General features: G+C 36.0%; 1 protein-coding gene across 1 annotated transcript in view; it reads left to right on the forward strand.

Moving 5' to 3' along the window:
* The window catches only part of LOC140144719 (transient receptor potential protein-like), a 75,932-nt gene that overhangs the window by 32,070 nt on the left and 23,321 nt on the right, over nucleotides 1-20,541 (forward strand). The window contains exon 4 of the mRNA XM_072166532.1: nucleotides 19,297-19,497. Coding sequence (XP_072022633.1) covers nucleotides 19,297-19,497 — 201 coding nt within the window. The remainder of the gene's footprint in view (nucleotides 1-19,296; nucleotides 19,498-20,541) is intronic.

A 20,541-nucleotide genomic window follows, 5' to 3' on the forward strand; every position in this document is an offset into this window, starting at 1 on the left:
CCAATGACTTCTTTTCATAACTGATTTAGACGTTTTTAAAAATACTTTAAGAAATATTTTGAAAAAATGGGTAAAATAGCATGTTTTGGGGTCTCTGTGTCTAAGTTTTTCACAGAAGGGGGGCTTATTATATATGGCGCGAAGCGTATGATCAAGGCGAATAAACACAATACAAAAATGAATGCCAATTGATTAATACTTTTAAGTTATGGCCCTGAACATGCCGTGTACACTTTTCGTTGGATTCGACCATATAAACAAGCAATCAACGCATTCAACGGAACATGCAGTAAAGTCCCAATGGCGTTCCTGCTGCAGGAAAATCAACATTTTATACACTGCCCTTGCATACAAGCAATTTCCTTAATTCGTACTAAATATCTATAAGTTTCCTGTTTGAAAGTTGGGCATTTTCATGCCTCTAAACTTCAATATCGAAATTAACCATTACTAGTGGTGGGGCATTGGCGTTTCTCCTTATGGTTCTCTAGCAGTGTGACAGAAGGAAGAGGTTACATCCAGCTACGTTGAAGATTTGCCATGTCGGATACAAATAAGGTTCGCTATGTCGTAAGCCCGCTAAGTCCAATATGAAATAATGTTCGGCATGTCGAATATGAACATTACCGTAATCCTAATCCTAAGCTTAGCCAGAATCCTAATCCTAAGCCTAGCCATGACCCTAATCCTAAGCCTATAGCCATATCTCTAACTTTAGCAAACCCTACATTAAGATTTGACATAGCAAATATTATTTTCATATTCGACCTTAGACATAGCGGGCGTACTTCTTTAAAAGGAAGGGTTCTCAAGTCATTTTTGTGTTCGAAGGCCATAGTAACGGGGACCTAGTAGAGCTATATTGAAATTATGACTCTATCATTATTTGCAATCAATCCTTGAATCATTTAAATCCGACGTAGACGTCTGAGAAGGTGTCCTTGACCACGCATCAAAGATATCACGTAGACACGAATGTTAACTTCGATTGTGTTATTGGTGGCGTGCACTTTACTCATAGATCAATAACATTGACTTATAGGCTACAACATTTAAGACTTTTAAATGGTTTTGGCCCTTCGCTGCTGCAATCGAATATCATAATTATGTTGTGTGCAGTCAGCGTACATGAAATGCCACATACTAAATCAATAAACAAAAAAGCATTGACTTTATATAACATTCTTAAGACGGGTATTGACCTCAGCAGCTGTAAATTGCCTATGCTGTGTGTATGTTTCAAACCATGAAATTATATTAGCAATTATGTTCGCAATGTCTATTACGTGTCTGGTGGTTGTTAAAATAGCTACTGGGAGAAAACTGTTAAAATATGGTAGAATTACCTATAAGTATGGTGCTTTATTGAATTGATATTATGTATGTGTCTGGCTTTTTTGCGTACAAGAAACTACCTTAATCATTCTAACGGCACAGTCGTAGGAACAAGAAGAGACAAATGCCGTAGGTTTTACCAGACGGTGCGTTTGAACTTGCCTGTCTACAAATACCCATTTTGGAGACGAACTTATATAATACAATTTTCCTACTTCCTCCTTACCATAATCCATTTTAGTGCAAGATGGTCGCTTGTCAAAGACCCGCTAGGTCGAATTTAAAAATAAGATTCGCCATGTAGAATATATCTCTAACCCTAACCCTCACACTCAAGCTTATCATAATCCTAATCCTAACCATAACCCTAATCCTAAGCCTATCCATAACCCTAACTTTGCTAGCTCCTAGTTCATATAATACAATTTTGACATACAATCCTTATTTCATATAGTGAACCCTTTAGTATAGGAAAATACCAGTTAAATATAGCGAACCGACGATATAGCCGACCTTCAACATAGCGGGCGTACGACGTTCACCGAGAAAAGGCGCGGTTCGCAAGTCATCATATCGAGGGGTGAGAGCCAGAAAGCGTCAACTCACAATCACCTGCTCCCACAAAATGAGCATAAAGTCGCAGGGTACTATAATAGAAGATACAGTACATCAATCTTCACAAAATTCAATAGCAAACAAAATACATTGTGGAGGAAATATTGAGTTTTGAAGACCAAAGGACCAATTTTGTTAGAACTGGTCATTATGAGTTACAGCTTTCTGGTTTTGAACACTGTTTTCAGAGGCCATAACAACAGGGCCCTAGTAGGAATATATTAAAACTATGAATCTTTCATATTTGAAACCAATCTTTGAATCATTTATATCCGACGTAGACAACTGAATAGGTGTCTTTGAAAAGCAACGTAACGTATCACGTAGACACGAATGCTAACTTTGATTGTTTTTTTGGTGGCATGTGCTTTACATATAGATCAATAGCCAATATAACACTGACTTATAGGCTACAACATTTAAGTGGTTTTGACCCTTCGTTGCTGCAATTTAATATATTGTGTGCAGTCAGCGTACATGAAATGCCACATACTAAATCAATAAACAAAATAACATTGACTTTATATAACATTCTTAAGACGGGTATTGACCTCAGCAGCTGTAAATTGCCTATGTTGCGGTGTATGTTTAAAACCATGAAATTATATTAACAATTATGTTCGCAATGTCTATTACGTGTCTGGTGGCTGTTAGGATAGCTACTGTACGTAAAATATGCTAGAATTGCCTTTAAGTATGGTGCTTTATTGAAATAATATTATATGTATGTGTCTAGCTTTATTCCGTACAAAAAACAACCTTAATCATGTTAATTCTGCTGGCTCACTAGAAGTAGCAGGAACAAGAAGAGACAAGTGCCGTAGGTTTTACCAAGCGGTGCGTTTGAATTTGCCTTCCTACATATACCCATTTTGGAGATGAACTTTAACTAAATTTAGTTCCAATATTATACCACTTTGCTACTTTCTTCTACTTACCATACGCCATATTAGGGCAAGACTGCACCTGACAAAAGTTTAAAAGTACAAGACAAAGTGCTTGTAGCATTAGCTATTAATACGCTATCCTTTTTGTGGATTAAATGTTGATAACGTACAATGCTTTTAGGTAGTAGTGGAGTGGTACACATGAGCTAGCGATTTTGGTTCAACTTTTTGAGGGGAAAAGTCCAATACCCATAGAGACAGGTATATGGGTTTAATACATGAGATCCCAAGACTCATAGTAATGGGTTTTATTTTCCCTCGTGTGCATATTTTTCAATTTGAGAAGGGAATAGCAAAAAAAAATCATTTTGACCAATTATTTATCATAACTCAATAACTGCAACACATAAAAAATAAATGTAACCAGTGGCTTCCATGACTCGTTTCCTATAATACAAAAGAGACTATAGGAAGCAAAATTGTTTGAGAACCAAATTAATCTCCATATGTTCATTCAATATGATGAATGAGAGGAATCACACAGGAAACCATTTGGAGTTCTTCAACATATTCTTATTGTCTATACAAGCAAATAACGGAACCAAGTAAAGTCCCCGACGGTGTTCCTGCTAGAAGTACATCAACATTTATACATTTCATTTATACCCTGGCTTTGCATACAGGCAACTTCCTTAATTTGAACTAAATACCTATAATGTTTCCTGTTCGATGATCGGGCATTTTATTTAGTCTTCAATAATGAAATTATTGAAGATCCCACAGTATCATCCTCTAGAATAGAAATGTCTAGATTCTATGTTTACCTGCAACACAATGGCCTGATTCTCGGGCATTGCGATTCTCAAGAGATATAGGCCACAGTATAGGGACCTAGTAGGGCTATATTGAAATATGAATCATTCATATTTGCAATCAATCTTTGAATCAATTAAACCTAAGGGAAAGCACATGGGATGCGTCCTTGCCCCTGCAACAAAGGTGTCACGTGGGCACCAATGTTAACCTCGATTGCTTTATTGGTTGTCAAATGTCACGCCCCACTTTCGTCAGTCAATCAGGGGAAATGTACCTAGTTGGGTGAAAAATGTTGGGGTTAATTACTAATTACGGCATGCAAAGCGTACCAAAATGTTTTGAACAGTCGGGAGAATTGAGACCCGTGCGCCCCACGTTCTCCTCCCCTCCCCAATTTCTGAAAACCCACGGATGCCACTGTTGGTGTGTAGTGTACCTTACTCATAGATCAATGTTACAAAAATAACGTTGACTTGAAGCAACGTTTAAGACGTGATATTAACCCTTCACAACTGCAATTACAAAATAATGTTGTGTATAGATCTTCAGTCAGCATACAGGACCGAACATATCCAGAGTTAAGAACCAGAAAGCATTAACTAGCTCTCACAAAATGAGCCAAAATGGCAAAATAACTTTCTGAGATATTCCATATTTGTAATCTATATATTATATATCTTATTTGAAATTGTATACCCGTTACTTTATACCGAATATGTTAGGATAGCTCCTTGGTTTGGTCTTCAAATATCAATATTTCCTTCGGAATTTTTGTTGTTTGTTTTCTATTGATATTTGGACTGTGTCTTCTATAGTGTACTGGCGACTTTAAGCTCATTTTTTGGAGCAGGTGATTATGAGTTGTTGAAGGCTTTCAGACTCTAAACCCTCGACATACAAGTTCAATAACCAAACAGCAAATAATACAACTTTTGAGACGGTCGACATTGACTTCAGCAGCTGTATTTCCCTATGTTTGTATGTGTACATAGTGTATGTGTGTATGTGTGTATAAACCATGAAATTAACAGTTATGATGGCAATATCTATACGAATCAAGTAGGATAGCTACTTTACGTAAAAAATAGAATGACCTATAAGTATGATGCACTATTGCAATGACAAAATATGTATATTTCAGGCTTAATTCCGCAGAAGGAACCACCTAAATCATGTTAATTCTGCCGGCTCATTAGCATTGACGAAGAAGAACAGACAAGTGCCGTAGGTTCTACCAGACGGTGCGTTTGAAAGTGCCTGTATACTTACACATATCCATTTTGAAGACGAACTTTAACTAAATTTAGCTCCGATATACGACGTATAATACCACTTTGGCACTTTCTCCTTACCATAAGCCACATTAGTGCCAGACGTCACAACAGCACTACATATCACTACCAGCAGAATCGTGTATAATGGTAACCATAAGGTAGCAACTGACGTTTCATAATAATTGACTTGTAGTCAGTGCTCGACGGGCTACACAATAACAGTACAATAACCTGAAGGTCAATATAGTTTTTCCGTTTTTATTTAGGCTACGTTTATTTTACGCCTGTTTGCTGTACTTCATTCTAGGCGTTTTGTACAGCGGAAAATACAGGAGAACAACGGAAACAAAGCACGCGAAACGTAGTACTTCATCCTGGAATTCAAATCACAAAAGGATAATTTATTTCATAGATATTTTACTAACACTATCATGTCTAGTACTTTTGAACTTTCGTTAAGGGCAGAATCGATGATGTAATTGTTGTTGTTCTCACTGTACAACATGTTCTGTTATTTGCGATCCTTGTTCTTTCCAATAATCTGGAATTGGTAAAAACAATTCTGAATACAAGATCTTTGATGAACTGTATTCATTTTCCCTGTTACATTTTATTACTAAAGTCGATTAGATATGTGCTCATCCATGAATACATTTTTTACCAATACAAAATGAAATAAAATCTGATGTTTTCTCTTCTGAACAAGGCTTTTTAAAAAAACCGTCTAGTCCCACACTCTAATATTAATGTAAAAGTGCGAAAAAATGTTGTGCAATTGCGTGCGCATTGCTTTAACTCGAATCGTCTTTCTTGCATCATAGCCAGTAATAACACAATTACGTCACGCAACATCGAATTGTAATTACACAAAACCTATTCAAAATGGTAATAAACAGGTGTTACCGAATTTTAAAACCATTTCATTCGCGTTATGTGATCACATTATTACATGTTATATTCAATTCAAATCGACGATATAAATAGTTATTCGCACTGCACAGCACCAAGTTCTAACACGTTACTTTTGATTGCCTGCTAATAGTCAAAGAGTTCTAAATGCAAGATTTTCATGATATGTATTCACTTTAAGAACTCAAACTCTAATATATTTTCCTTTTACGACGTACGCTCAGACCTGCACCTATCTCAGAATACATTTTTTTAAGTAACGATGTTTTAAAGTAAATTGGGTGTGTTTCCTTGAACAAAGTTTTCTTGAAAGAACAAATTTATCATCCAGTATGCGGTGTTTTGTTGTATGTTTAAGTTTCAACAACAACAACAACAACAGCAACAACAACAAAACCACGAAGTCATATCTAGTCTAACCATCTACTTGTAAAAAAGCGGAAAGAACTGATGGAAGGACAGTTCGTTTTGGAGTGTTACAGTTGAACTATGAAAAGGATTGTGACAGATACCATCACAACATGACAGTTCAGTCTGTTTTGATCGATATCGCACTTTCTTGCTTAAACATTTAGTTCCGCAATAGAAACAGTTCTTAATCAATGCTACTTCTTTTCCCCATGCTTATATTCTTTAATCCAATCCTGTGTTGATAGCATTACGTACGCTACAACATTACTAAAACTGCGCCCGTAGAGGTAGACTGCTGCCCAGCTACTTAATTGGGACTACCCACTTAGAGTACACACATCGGACTTTGATAGTGTAATTTCAGTTACGTGCACATTGCTTTAACTCGAATTGTCTTCCTTGCATCATAGACATTAATTACATAACACATTTATGTCGCGCAGCACGAAGTTGTAATTACGTATAACCAGGGAATTGCACTTCCTGGTATAACCTATTCAAATGGCAGAAAACAGCTGTTTCCGATATTAAACACCATTCACTTCACATTATGTGATGTGATAACACTATTACTAGCTCGGTTTCGAGAACCCTATACCAATTTTGTTCTCAATTGAATACATTTTATATCAATTCCACATGCGCTATTTCTACGGAAAATTCCAACAATGTTAGTGTAATGATACATCGCATTGGTTTCCCTAATTATTTCATTCGTCATTTGACACCTTTTATTTGGTAAAGAATGCACATTTTTGTATTACCCCTTTTTGGCGACTGGAAGGGGAAGAAGGGAGATAAAGAGAGAAAACGAACACAGAAGTTGTTGGCTCTGGGTGGGATTCGAACCTGAGACCCCACGCGTGCCAAGCAGTAGGCCGCCGACACCTAGCCACGGGTCTTACGCTGCCCGGGCCAGCGAATTTGTGCCCATATATCACTTAAGGTTATTGCGCCATCACATCCCGTGGGATGCACGCACGTGCCGTGAAGTTGTTTACAGTGTTTTGTAGGACTCAGGCTTGTTAGGATTTAATCTCCATGCATTCATTCAATACGAAAGAGGCGAAAATCAAACGGGAAGCCATTCGGCGTTATTTAACCACAGAGTTCGTCAACATATTCTTATTGTTAGGCCAAGAAAAAAAAATTTTATGACTCAGTACTGTATAGGCCAGTAGGCAATGAACATTGGCCATGTGGAAAGATACAACAATACTCCACTTCACACATTCAATACATAAGACACACCATAGAATTTGATTCACTTAGAACGACTGCAAACTTATAGGCATAAGACGCCAAGTTAATTGAAAACATGAATGAGTAGATATAAATGTTATAATTAGTTTACAGTAATGATTTTCTGCTTAAGAACAATTTTGTTGGTCAAATTTAGCTTTGAAAATAAATTTAGACACAGAAAAAGTAATAAAAAACCATTAAACTTATAAACTAAACACTAAATTAAAAAAAAAAAAGAATTAAAGGTCCGACCCTGATTTTGGTGGATGGCAAGCAAACAATTTGTTTTTGCCTTATATACTATACAAGCAAATAACGGAACATACAGTAAGCCGAAGAATTAAGGTACCAGTTGTGTTCGCCCCTTTATATCCTAAATAAAGACAAGTAGGCATATGTTAAATTTAAAACAAGCAGCCACTACCTGGACCCTTTAGCTAAGGGTTAAGACCTTATCTGTTGAAATTGGTTGAGAATTAAAGAAGCGGTGATCTAAAACCTAATGAAGAAACGAAATCAAAAGTTGCACTTTTGTGTTCTAATCAATGAAAGCACGGCGCTAGATTTAACTTGCTAATCAATGGAAACACAGCGCTAGTTCTCTTGTTCGTAAACGGTTTGTGTACAAATCAATAGGGCATGCAATGCAGCAAACTGCAACTTTACAATTGGCATCTTCCTTGGGTTTTTGGATCATCGTGTTTTTCAATTTCAACAAATGAGGTCTTAAAGTCGACTAAAAGATGCAGCTATTGGCTGCTGGTTCCAATTATGACATATCTGTCTTTGTTTAGGATATACAGGGGTGAACATAACTGGTACTTTAATTTTTTTTTTACTGTAGTGCAGTCCACGTCGTGTTCCTGCTACAGGAACATCAACATTTATATCTGGCATTATTGCTCTGCGTACAGGTCATTTCCTTAATTATTTACTTTAAACACTTTGACCTCAGTAGCTGTAATTGCCTATATAGTGCGTACTGTATGAGTATGTGTATGAGTTTTTGTACTGGACACACCAAGTCCTGCGAGAATATTTTCAAAGTCCGAAACGATACAAACGGTAAATATTTCAGTTGTCCCCACAAGCATACCAAAAAACTAGGTCTCCCAAACACTTGTTAAACACGTCCATTAACGTGATTGGTCCCCTTAATTAATCAACTACAGGGTGTCCCAGAATGATTTGTATCGTGTTTGCAAAAAAAACTAAAAATAGAAGACGGGCAGTGTATTTATTTTTGATACCAGCATTATCATGTTGGACATGTCTCCTACTTATTCTGTTAATTTCAGCACGCTACCTTTATTTGTTTTGGCGTGGCATGCAATAATGTAAAATCAATGAAAAACGACTCGCATACCTTTGAAAAATGGCACGATAAGATTAAATGAAGAACGTGGGATGTTTGGCACAACATTTTGACGACAACTACTGTTGGGGTTGCGCCTTAAAGCTTACCGGACAGCTGCAACGTTCGCTCTAGTTCTTACAGTCTTACGAGCACCTGAAGCGTCACTTTGCCGATTCCTGACAGTTCCGTGCTCGTCAAACTTCTTTACGTTATGCACTATCGTCTAATGAATCTTCTTTGCGTCTCAACATAGCTGCCGGTTTGCCAGTAAGTTTTTGAAAGAAGTCCACGCTGCTGTACTGTAAATTGAGGAGCCGTCTTTTCTGTACCACAACCAGTTCGATCTCTGCAAGCATTTCAAATGACATGGACCTCACACCACAATTACTATATTTAAAACTACCGCCAAAGAGAGAATGGGATTAGGCCACACATTCTTAATTCCATACAATGATTGCTTCGTAACGTCATAAATAATAGATAGATATCGGCTATTTAGTGGAAATATGAACAGGGCACAACTAAAATACCTGCATAACTTTTTCCAAATAAATTTGTGCTGAACAGAGTAATGTTACAGATTTTCAAAATAGGTTGCGTTGTCAAAACTTAGAATTCACCATTTTTACGCAATCTTCTATAACTTCTACTAGAAACGTCCAATTTTTAAAATCTAAAAAATCTGAGAAAGCTAAATATATGTAAAACTTACAATGCAAAACAATATGACCATTCAACATGCCCTTCATACCTAAACAATTCCATCTTTTTCGGTATAGATCATTCTGGGACACCCTGTATTTTACGTCTATGCGTAAAAGATGGTGCTACTTCTTTCAGGAATTGTTTTTTTTTTTTTTTTTTGTTCTGCCTGCTTGTTCCAACACAATTTCAGTTGCGTGCACATTCCTTTAACTCGAATTGTCTTACTTGCACCAGTAATTTCACAACACAGCCATATCACGCAACATTAATTGTAATTACATTATAACCTATTCAAACCGGTAGAAAACAGCTGTTCTGTAGACCAAGTACCGATTTTATTGAAATAAAGCTTATGTAGTAGCTTAAGCATTACTTTGACATCTAAGTCAACCCCAATACAATATGTGACATGTTTGCCTGAGGCACTTTGTCCTATCTGAGCAGGCTGATAAAAACAAGAGCTACCCCCGGTTTTACCCGATTAATCTCAAAATTATTTTTCTCCTGAAAATTCGGTCGTAAAGCATTGTAAACCGGTGTGTTCAATACAATGCAATGCCATATCTTCGAAAATATATTAGTTATCAACTATGTAGGTCATAAATTTGCTTATCATAAAGGTCCGTTCAAGTGCTCGTGCAATGCTTATGTTATCACTGTTATTGTAAATACTTATGCCATGTTTGAACTATTATTAGAATGGGATTTTACAACCCAACTGAATACAATGCGATGACTCGCTCGCCGATTTGCTGCGATTAAATCCCTATCTTCATTCAATACGAATGAGTCGAGGAACACAAAGGAAGCCATTTAGACATAAAGTTTAATTAAGATATTCCTATTCGTCTGTACAAGAGATCAATGGAACATAGAAAAGTTCCCTTCGAGTTCCTTCCAGAGGAAAATCACATTAAAACAAAAACATTTATACCCTGGTTTTGCAAGACTAATTTTTTCCTTCATTTGAACTATACTTATAAAGTTTCCTGCTTAAAGATTTTGCATGTAATATTTCCTCGATATGGCAAATAACTCTGGTCCCTCAGTATCAAACTGTAGAATAAAGAAAATTAGATTATATACAGGATGTATGAAAATAAAGTACATTATAAACAGTTTGATAAAATACCACAGTTTAAAAGGTATGATGTATTTGGTCACACTGCTTTAGTTGATAGCTGAATCAACATATCTTATCCTCCCCACAACCATGACAACTGTAAAATCACGGGCGTGTGGGCATTAATAAAGACGCAGGGGCTAAATTTTGCGAGCCGTGTAGTTGCTCGAAGTCAATAAAAATCACATGAAAATCACATGCTGCACCACTTTCTTTACAGTAATTGATAGAACGCCTTGCAGATTTGTTTGCTTTGAATCACCAAGTTAGTGGAATGGCCCCTAGGATTTCCTGATCGTACACCTTTGGATTTTTTCTTGTGGGGCTATCTAAAATCAAAGGGTTTTCACGAGTGTTCCTGCAGACCTCGCATGATGCAGTCATGTCTACAGTAGAATTCATCTCGACCTTTGCAGGACTTAACCCCATTAAAAGCTATTAAAGCAAGATAACACTCATTGAAACAGCTCAACTGATTAAATCGGATCTTCTCTGGTTGTGCACAAGTGTCTGTTTTCATGTGCGATATCGCAATAAAGCTGGTATTCATAGCTTCAGTTGGGTAACCGATTATAAAGGAAACGAAAGGAAACAATGGTATGTGTACCTTTGTTCACGAAATGAGACAATGGCGTGCTTTTTGTAAACCAGCATTCTTGAAAATGAGCAACATAATGATTGTTGACTTAACACGGTTTGGAAATAATTTCTTCATATTTTTGGTGTTATCTGTCGTTTACATATCCTTCCTAAAACACAAAAGTACGACCCTCTCCAAACACATAAATTAGCTAAAAATTTAGGACATGTTACAAAACTATATTGTCTAGAATTTTAGAAGAGTACTTTTAATATTGGCCGGTTATTTTTCACACAGCGACGTTAACTAGGCAATGTACTATTACCTATAACATTAACTAAAACACCAAAGTACGAATATTTCCATACATCTAAATTAGCTAAAAATTTAGGACATGTTAAAAATTATATTTTCTAGAACTTTAGAAGAGTACTTTTAATATTGGTCGGTTATTTTTCACACAGCGACGTTAACTAGTCATATCCCCATACTTTTAACGTAGGGCTATTTGTAGAGGTCACACGTCAATGGGAAAGAGCACTGTGTATTGTGTATAGGAAAACGGACAGTAACTGCAGTATGGATGGACTCCAGGAGACACATAATTGCACAGAGGAATGATTGCTAAGCCCGGGTGGCCATGGGAAGACTAAGACTGTCTCTTACTGTAAATAAAGTGACTTTGTCACACGCCAGTGATTTTCCTGTTGTGAGGAGGATACGATGTTGATTCAGCTATCAACTAAAGTATTTTGACCAAATACATTATGCTTTTTAATCTAGTCGTATTTTTCCAACTGTTTATTTTATTTTGATGCACCCTGTATGGACCTGCCACAGAACGGCCTATTTCTTGGGCATCGCGGTTCTCGAGTGATATTGGTTTTTAGAGGCCATAGTAACGGGGACCTAGTAATCTATATTGAAATATGAATCATTCATATTTGCAATCAATCTTTGAATCGCTTAAGGGAACTGAAATGAGCGTTTTGAGCGTTTTGACAGCATTTTTTGTGGGACATGAGAGCACGTCAGACCTATCGAATTGCATTCTGAGTACGAAGAATGTCTTTCTGATATCAAATAATTTTCATTTTATGAAATTCACGATATACAGGGTGTCCCAGAATGATTTGTACCGTGTTTGCAAAAATAACTAAAAATAGAAGACGGGCAGTGTATCTATTTTTGATACCAGCATTATAATGTTGGACATGTCTCCTACTTATTCTGTTAATTTCAGCACGCTACCTTTATTTGTTTTGGCGTGGCATGCAATAATGTAAAATCGATGAAAAACGGCTCGCATACCTTTGAAAAATGGCACGATACGATTAAATGAAGAACGTGTGATGCTTGGCACAGCATTTCGACGACAACTACTGTTGGGGCTGCGCCTTAAAGCTTGCCGGACAGCTGCAATGTTCGCTCTAGTTCTTACAGTCTTAACATGCTTACGAGAACCTGAAGCTGCACTCTGCCGATTCCTGACAGTTCCGTGCTCGTCAAACTTCTTTACGTTATACACTATCGTCTAATGAATCTTCTTTGCGTCTCAACATAGCTGCCGGTTTGCCAGTAAGTTTTTGAAAGAAATCCACGCTGCTGTACAGTAAATTGAGGAGCCGTCTTTTCTGTACCACAGCCAGTTCGATCTCTGCAAGCATTTCAAATGACATGGACCTCACACCACAATAACTATATTTAAATCTACCGCCAATAATAGAGAATGGGATTAGGCCACAAATCTTTAATTCCATATAATGATTGCTTCGTTACGTCATAAATAATAGATAGATATCGGCTATTTATTGGAAATATGAACAGGGCACAGCTAAAATACCTGCATAACTTTTCCAAATAACTTTGTGCTGAACGGTTAGTAATGTTACAGATTTTCAAAATAGGTTGTGTTGTCAAAACTTAGAATTCACCATTTGTACGCAATCTTCTATAACTTCTACAAGAAACGTCAAATTTTTAAAATCTAAAAAATCTGAGAAAGCTAAATATATGTAGAACTTAAAATGCAAAACAATATGACCATTCAACATGCCCTTCATACCTAAAAAATTCCATCTTTCCCGGTACAGATCATTCTGGGACACCCTGTAATACAAATTTTATGACAAATTAATAAAATTTGATATTTTTCACATTTTGGAGATACAACACAAGTAAATTTTATAAATTTAATGATATAGTCTTAAAGTGTATGTAGCCGGGAGGAAAAGCCGACGATCAATTGAAAATTTTGACCTTTCATATTGAAGATATGGATTTTTTTCCCAAAAAGACCTATTTTTTTTTTTGGTGTTTTGGGAAAAATCCATATCTTCAATACGAAAGGTCAAAATTTTCAATTGATCGTCGGCTTTTCATCCCACCTACATACACTTTAGGTAAAATCATCAGATTTATAAAGTTTACTTCGAGTACTGATAAATATCAAAAATGTCAATTTTTAATAATTTGCCATAAAATGTGTATTACATTGCGAATTAAATTATTTGATATCAGAAGGCCATTCTTCGTATTCAGAATGCAATTCGATATGTCTGATGTCCCACAATAAATACTGTCCAAACGTTCATACCCCTTCCCTTAAACTTAAAGGAAAACACAAGTGAAGTGTTCTAGCTTGCGTTGGCCAGTTGCCAAGCCCTACTTTTGTTAGTCAATCACGGGATATGTACCTAGTCGGTTGAAAAATGTTAGGGTTGCTAATTACGGCGAGTAAATTCTAGTTCTACGATCTAATATTAAAGTAAAAGTGCGAAAAACGTCGAGAATCTGAAAAAGATTGTGACAGACTGACACTATCACAAAATGAAGTTCCCTCTTGTTAATATATTGCATTGTTTCATTTGGCTAATTTCCTTGGTTTTGTATTATGTATACGGTTTGTTTCAATGTTTAGCTCAACTGTGTAAACATCACTTAATAATAAATAATATGTGTGTCAATGTGAAGGTGGTTTTCGTATTCCCTGTTTATTTCATGAAATCATGTGTCTAATAGTTTCATGCATCTGGAGTTGCTTTAATTCGAATGATCACCCTTGTATCATAGCCGGTAATTGAATAACACAGTCATGTCACGCAACATCAAATTGTAATTACATATAACCCATATAAAGTGGTTAAAAACAGCTGTTACCGATATTAAGCACCATTTCATTCACATTATGTGATAACATTATCACCAATTCGAATCGACGATATAAATTGTTATTCTCACTGCACAGCACCAAGCTCTAACACGTTGCTTATGAGTTGTGATCTTTCTAATCGTCTGCTATTGGTCGAAAGTTCAAAAGAATTCTGAATGCAATATGTTCAATGTATTCACTGGAAGAACTCTAATTCTTTTTCCTTTCACGCATGATGCAGTCATGTCTACAGTAGAATTCATCTCGACCTTTGCAGGACTTAAACCCCATTAAAAGCTATTAAACCAAGATAACACTCATTGAAGCAGCTCAACTGAATAAATCAGATCTTCTCTGGTTGTGCACAAGTGTCTGTTTTCAATGTGCGACATCGCAATAAAGCTGGTATTATAGCTTCAGTTGGTTAACCGATTATAAAGGAAACGAAAGGAAACAATGGTATGTGTAGCTTTGTTTACGAAATGAGACAAAGACTTGCTTTTTGTTAACCAGCATTCTTCAAAATGAGCAACATAATGATTGTTGACTTAACACGGTTTGGAAATAATTTCTTCATATTTTTGGTGTTATCTGTCGTTTACATATCCTTCCTAAAACACAAAAGTGCGACCCTCTCCAAACATCTAAATTAGCTAAAAATTTAGGACATGTTACAAAACTAAATTTTCTAGAACCTATTTAGAATAGTTAAGATGTAGCTTGTACCGTTTTTTGTGGCATCCTTCAGAAGTGAGCGGTCCGATACCAATATTTTCGGTCAAATCTCTATTCAATTAACACGGGGAGTTGGCTAGCTATGCCTTGCCCTCGCTCATATTTTACAAAAGTGCGACTATTTCTGAACATCTAATCTAGCTGTAATTTTAGGTCATGTTAGAGAAATATATTTGCTAGAAGTTTGGAGAATAGCTAAAATATTGGCTGGTTATTTTTCACACAGTGATGTTAACTAGGCAAGTGCCCATTCTTCATACGTACATCATTTTTAGGGGTCACGCGTCAATGGTGAGAGCACTGTGTATTGTGTATAGGAAAACGGACAGTAACTGCAGTATGGTTGCATCATTCAATTCACTCAGATCTGCGCTCATCCCTGAATATATACATTTTCTTAAGAATTAACGATATTTTAAAGTAATATTATTTTCTTAACTAAAGAAGTAACATCTGGTGTGTTTTCTTGAACAAGGTTTTCTTGGCAGCGCAGTACTATTTATTAAGCACTTTTCTTTTTCCATGCGTAATGTATGAAATCATGCGTTAATAATACTCTACAACATTCCTATTACTGCAACCCTAGAAGTACGTTGCTTCCCAGCTACTTCATTTGTACACAGAGTACCCATGTAGGTACTTTAGAGTCCCGTTCAGAGTACACACATCGGAATCACACACTGGTCCTGGATTGGTACTTCACTGGTATTCTAAAGTAGCCACAAAGTAGCTGCGCAGCCGTGTACCTCGGGGTTGGCAGCAATGGAAATCTGGCAGTGTAGATTAAGTTGCGTGCGCATTCCTTCAACTCAAATTGTCTTCCTTGTATTTTAGCCAGTAATTACATAACACATTTATGTCACGCAGCTTCAAATTGTAATTCAAAATGGTAAAAAACAGCTGTTACCGATATTAAACACAATTTCCTTCTCATTATGTGATGCGATAACACTATAACCAATTGAATTCCACGAACCCTATACCAACTATATGTGCTTATTTGAATGTCAATTTCAAGTTGCTCTTATCTATCCAAAGTGTCTGCGTAATGCTGATGTTCCCCTTTATATTGTATTGTAATCGTAGACAGTGATAAACTAACGGTATGTAATTTACATCACATCGGTTTGTCGAATTCATTCAATCGTCATTTGGCGCTTTTTTTGTCACCTCTACTCAGTCCAATGTCTCGCCACTGCGAATATAATTTCCTTTTCCAGACGATGCACAATGAGGCCAAATGATCTCATCTTAAAACCAGGGTTCATTTACTATCAAGATAACCATCGAAGCTCAAACATTGACCTCATGTTGTGGAGCATGAGTTTTTGTACACGAATCATTCAGAGATCGTACCATGAATGTACAAACATGTTGGAGTTAAAGAACTGTGTCCTGACCCATTAAGTTCCTGGTGATACATTTACCCTTTGAAATACTATAATGATAAATTGCTTGTTTGAAAACTAGGTCTCACAACACCTCGCGCAATCTCCGTTAACTTGATTAATCTTCTTTCCTATTGATTCTTTCTATTCATTAGCTGTTTCTTCTCCCGTCGTTTCTCACTTTCTTAATGGTTTTAAATGGATTTTGTCTTTTCCATTTCCGCCTTTTCCCTCTTTGTTTGTTTCTATGTGTATATCTTTGACTGTGAAGAAGGTTTTTGCTTTCCACGATTTTTTTTTCATGGAATCGTGTGTTCGTAATCTCATGTAATTTCCGTTCAATTCAGTTCCTTTAATTTATTTCTTCAAGCATCATAGCGCAGTGATTGTTTAGTTTACATAACACATATCACATAACAGTGAATTTCAATTACATAACATATTCAAATGTAACGTAGAAAACAGCTGCTACCGGTCATTCCATTCCCTTCGCATTCTGCCTGACAGACAAATCACAACCATTGAACTATCCAGATGTGTGGTCATTTGATTGCATTTCATGTGAATTTAAAATGCTAATTAAAATTGTTTGTGTAATGTTTGTGTTACGTTGATATGGTATTATACACGTACACATGGATAAACTAGCTCATTTAATTCACAATACATCGTTTTCCTGAATTATTTGAGTCTCCATTTGGCGCCATTTTTACCACTTTGCAAATTTGTGTACCCGAACAGTTCAAATGTCAAAAAAATTAATGGTCAAACATGTTAGAGTAAAAGAATTGTACCCTGACAGATGCTGATGTTTGGGATCATATTGATACACTTGCCGATTTGTTATATACTGCGCCAATAAAGTATCCTTACAGTTGGAAAAATAATCACAATTTTAAAACTGAACAATATTGGGGTAAATTTGTTTTTATAATAGTAGATGCACTATCTAATCCTGCACATTATGACACCACATTGAATCCAATGTGACCTCAAGAAGTAAAGTTACAAGCATGTGAATAGACGAAGGACCAGTTTTAAAAGTGACAAACTGGCCTATACATGGTGCAAACAGATTTCAACAAGAGAAACAAAGAGACAACACAGTTTCTTCAATGAAGCGTTATTTAAAGCAGTTTTTATTTCAGTTTTTACTTCTTTGTACTTTTCAAAGCTTTCATTTTATTTGCCAGTTCTTTTGTTTCAATTTTCTTTTGTTCCTTTTGTTTTAAATTAAAGCCAAACGCAAAAATTAGCCATTCACCACTCTCAAACCAGATGTCTAGTCTGTGGAGTTTTGAATAGGCTAGTTTGTCACTTTTAAAACTGGACCTTCGTCTAATCAAATGCTTGTAACTTTGCTTCTTGAATTGGATTCAATGTGGTGTCATAATGTGCAGGATTAGCTAGTGCATCTATTAAAAAAACAAATTTACCTCAATATTGTTCAGTTCGGAAATTGTGATTATTTTTCCAACTGTAAGGATACTTTATTGGCGCAGTATACAAATGATAAATTGCACGTGTAAAACATACTACATGTAGGTATCACAACACCTCGCACAATCACCATTAACGTACTGAATTTTCTTTCATATTGATCTTATTGATGGTGCATGCTATTTCTTGTATGAAGCACTTTTCGTCAGGGACTTTACGTTTTCTCTGTTTATTTCCGTTGCATTCAATTCCATTCATTTGAATTTGTTCTCCTCGCATGATCGTGATCGTTTACATAACACATATCACGCAACATTAAATTTTAATTACATAATTTATTCAAATAGAACGTAGAAACCAGCTGTTGATGATCATTCAATCTCCTTTGCATTATGTCACGCAGAACAGTGACAACTCAGTTTCCCAGCAAACACAAAACGTTTTCGACATCAGTTTACCAATTCGATTTCAAGACCCAACAAACAGACCTGGTTTGTGTGTGTTCATTTGAATCATAAGGCTCCAAGACCAAATATTTTATGTAAGTTTCAAATCCTAGTTACAATTGGCAATTTTCTCCTATAATAGCATAGGCGTGGACAAGGTATGCAATTCACAACACATTGGTTCCCTGAATTCTTTCAATCGTCAGTTGGCGCCTGTTTTGCCACCTTACATCAGTGCAATATCTCGCAACCACGAAGATATTATCCTTTTCCAGACATACCTTCACCCAATACTTGTTATACCAATGATTAAGTCTACGTGTAAAAACATAGGTCTCGTAATATCTCGTATAACCTCCATTAACGTGATTGATATTCTTTCTTATTGGTTCTTCCTATTGCTTTGATTCTTTGGTGTTGTCTTCTCTTGGCTTTTTGCCACTTTCTGAATGGTTTTGGATGTATTCTGTCTTTTCCATTTTCTCTCCTTCTTTGCATCTGTTCTTCGTTTACTACTTTTCTCTCTATCCTTCTACTGTCATTCTACCATTCTTTCCTTTTCATTTACTTTTTTCAATCTGTTTGTCTATAACTTACATTTTCTCTTTCTTTTAGGTTGTATCTTTGTTTTGCTTTTCTTCCTTTTTCCTTTCTTTTAAATGACTTTACCCTTTCACATATTTCGCTCTTTTTCTCTTCTATCTTTCGCTCGTACTTTCGTGCACTCTATTTCCTTTTTTCCGCTTATTTCATTACTTATTACTTTTGCTTGCTCTTTGCCCTCTTCAAGAACAAAACACGTTTTTAAATTTGAATACAATGACTAAAATGTCATAATATATAATTCGTTCTTCTCTGTTATTTATTTACTACTTACAGACGTTGCTTAATTCCGGAACCACAATAGTTAATGTCACATCAAAAAACTTTGCCACCAAAGCTACAGATGAATTACAGAAGTCTGTGGGAACCTTAGAACTCTACAGAGGATTAGCCAGTGAGGCCTACATTACACTTGCTAACGGGGACCCCGTAGACAGGGCATTTGTTATGAGTCATACATTGAAAAAACTCAGTCATGTAAGTATTGAAATCTGAATGTATAACTTGGTGACAAAACAGCTTTTTCATGTTAGCTTTTATTGTAGATTGTGTGCAAACTTTTTTGAGCCTCATACAAATGAAATGTTTCTTCTTTGAAGTTTAGTTCGTTTAACATTTTGTAACCCGTTCCAAAAAACCCAAAATTTCAAGATTTGAATAAAAATGTAAGCACGGGACAATAATCTTCACAATGATACCAAAATTATATACATAGCATCAATACTTTCAAGATATGGATAATTTTATAAATGATACCTAGATATTTTTACCAAATTGCTAGTCTGACTATTGTGCTAATTAGTTTCCTGCCTAATACACAAGATTGAATAGGGATTATCATAATTCAAATGTACTTTTAAGGATTTGAAAGTCCACTAAGTCCCAAGGTCAAATACCACGAAAATAAGAATTACAAAATTTGATTTTTTTTATGGGAATGCTATCTTTCAAGGCTTATAACTCAAAAACATGCCTGGCGACTTGTTCCTTGCATAACTCTATTTCAATTCTACAAGACATGTAGAATAAGTCATTATTTATTTTATTTCATTTATTTATTTTATTTATAACATTCGACTAAAGCCAGACAAAGCATAGTGCTCAGAGGCTACCAAATTAAAGGAATGGAAAACGAATATGACAGTAGAGGGATATGGGAAGAGGCTGATTTTATAAGCAGGAGGAAACCCGGAGCACATGGAGAAAAACCTTTGAAGACGAGCATGGGTCGGTATAAACCAAACTTACATGTGGCAACGCGAGGAGTTTAACTCGGGCCGCAATAGTTAACATTGAAATATATTTTAATTATTTTATAACATGTTGATATATCTCGGTAATGACACCAAGAGTTGTCTCACATTCTCGTGTTCATGAATAATCTGGAAATGTGATCAAGATGATATAATTGTGCTTTGTAGAAAGTTTAAAGCGGTAATGTTTAGCTGCTACCTCGAACATTAAAGAGAGTGTGTTTACGCATAAGTTCCAGGCATGTAACGCGTGTAACGTGTAACCTTG

The sequence above is a fragment of the Amphiura filiformis genome, unplaced genomic scaffold (assembly GCF_039555335.1).
Source record: "Amphiura filiformis unplaced genomic scaffold, Afil_fr2py scaffold_75, whole genome shotgun sequence".
Lineage (NCBI taxonomy): Eukaryota > Metazoa > Echinodermata > Ophiuroidea > Amphilepidida > Amphiuridae > Amphiura > Amphiura filiformis.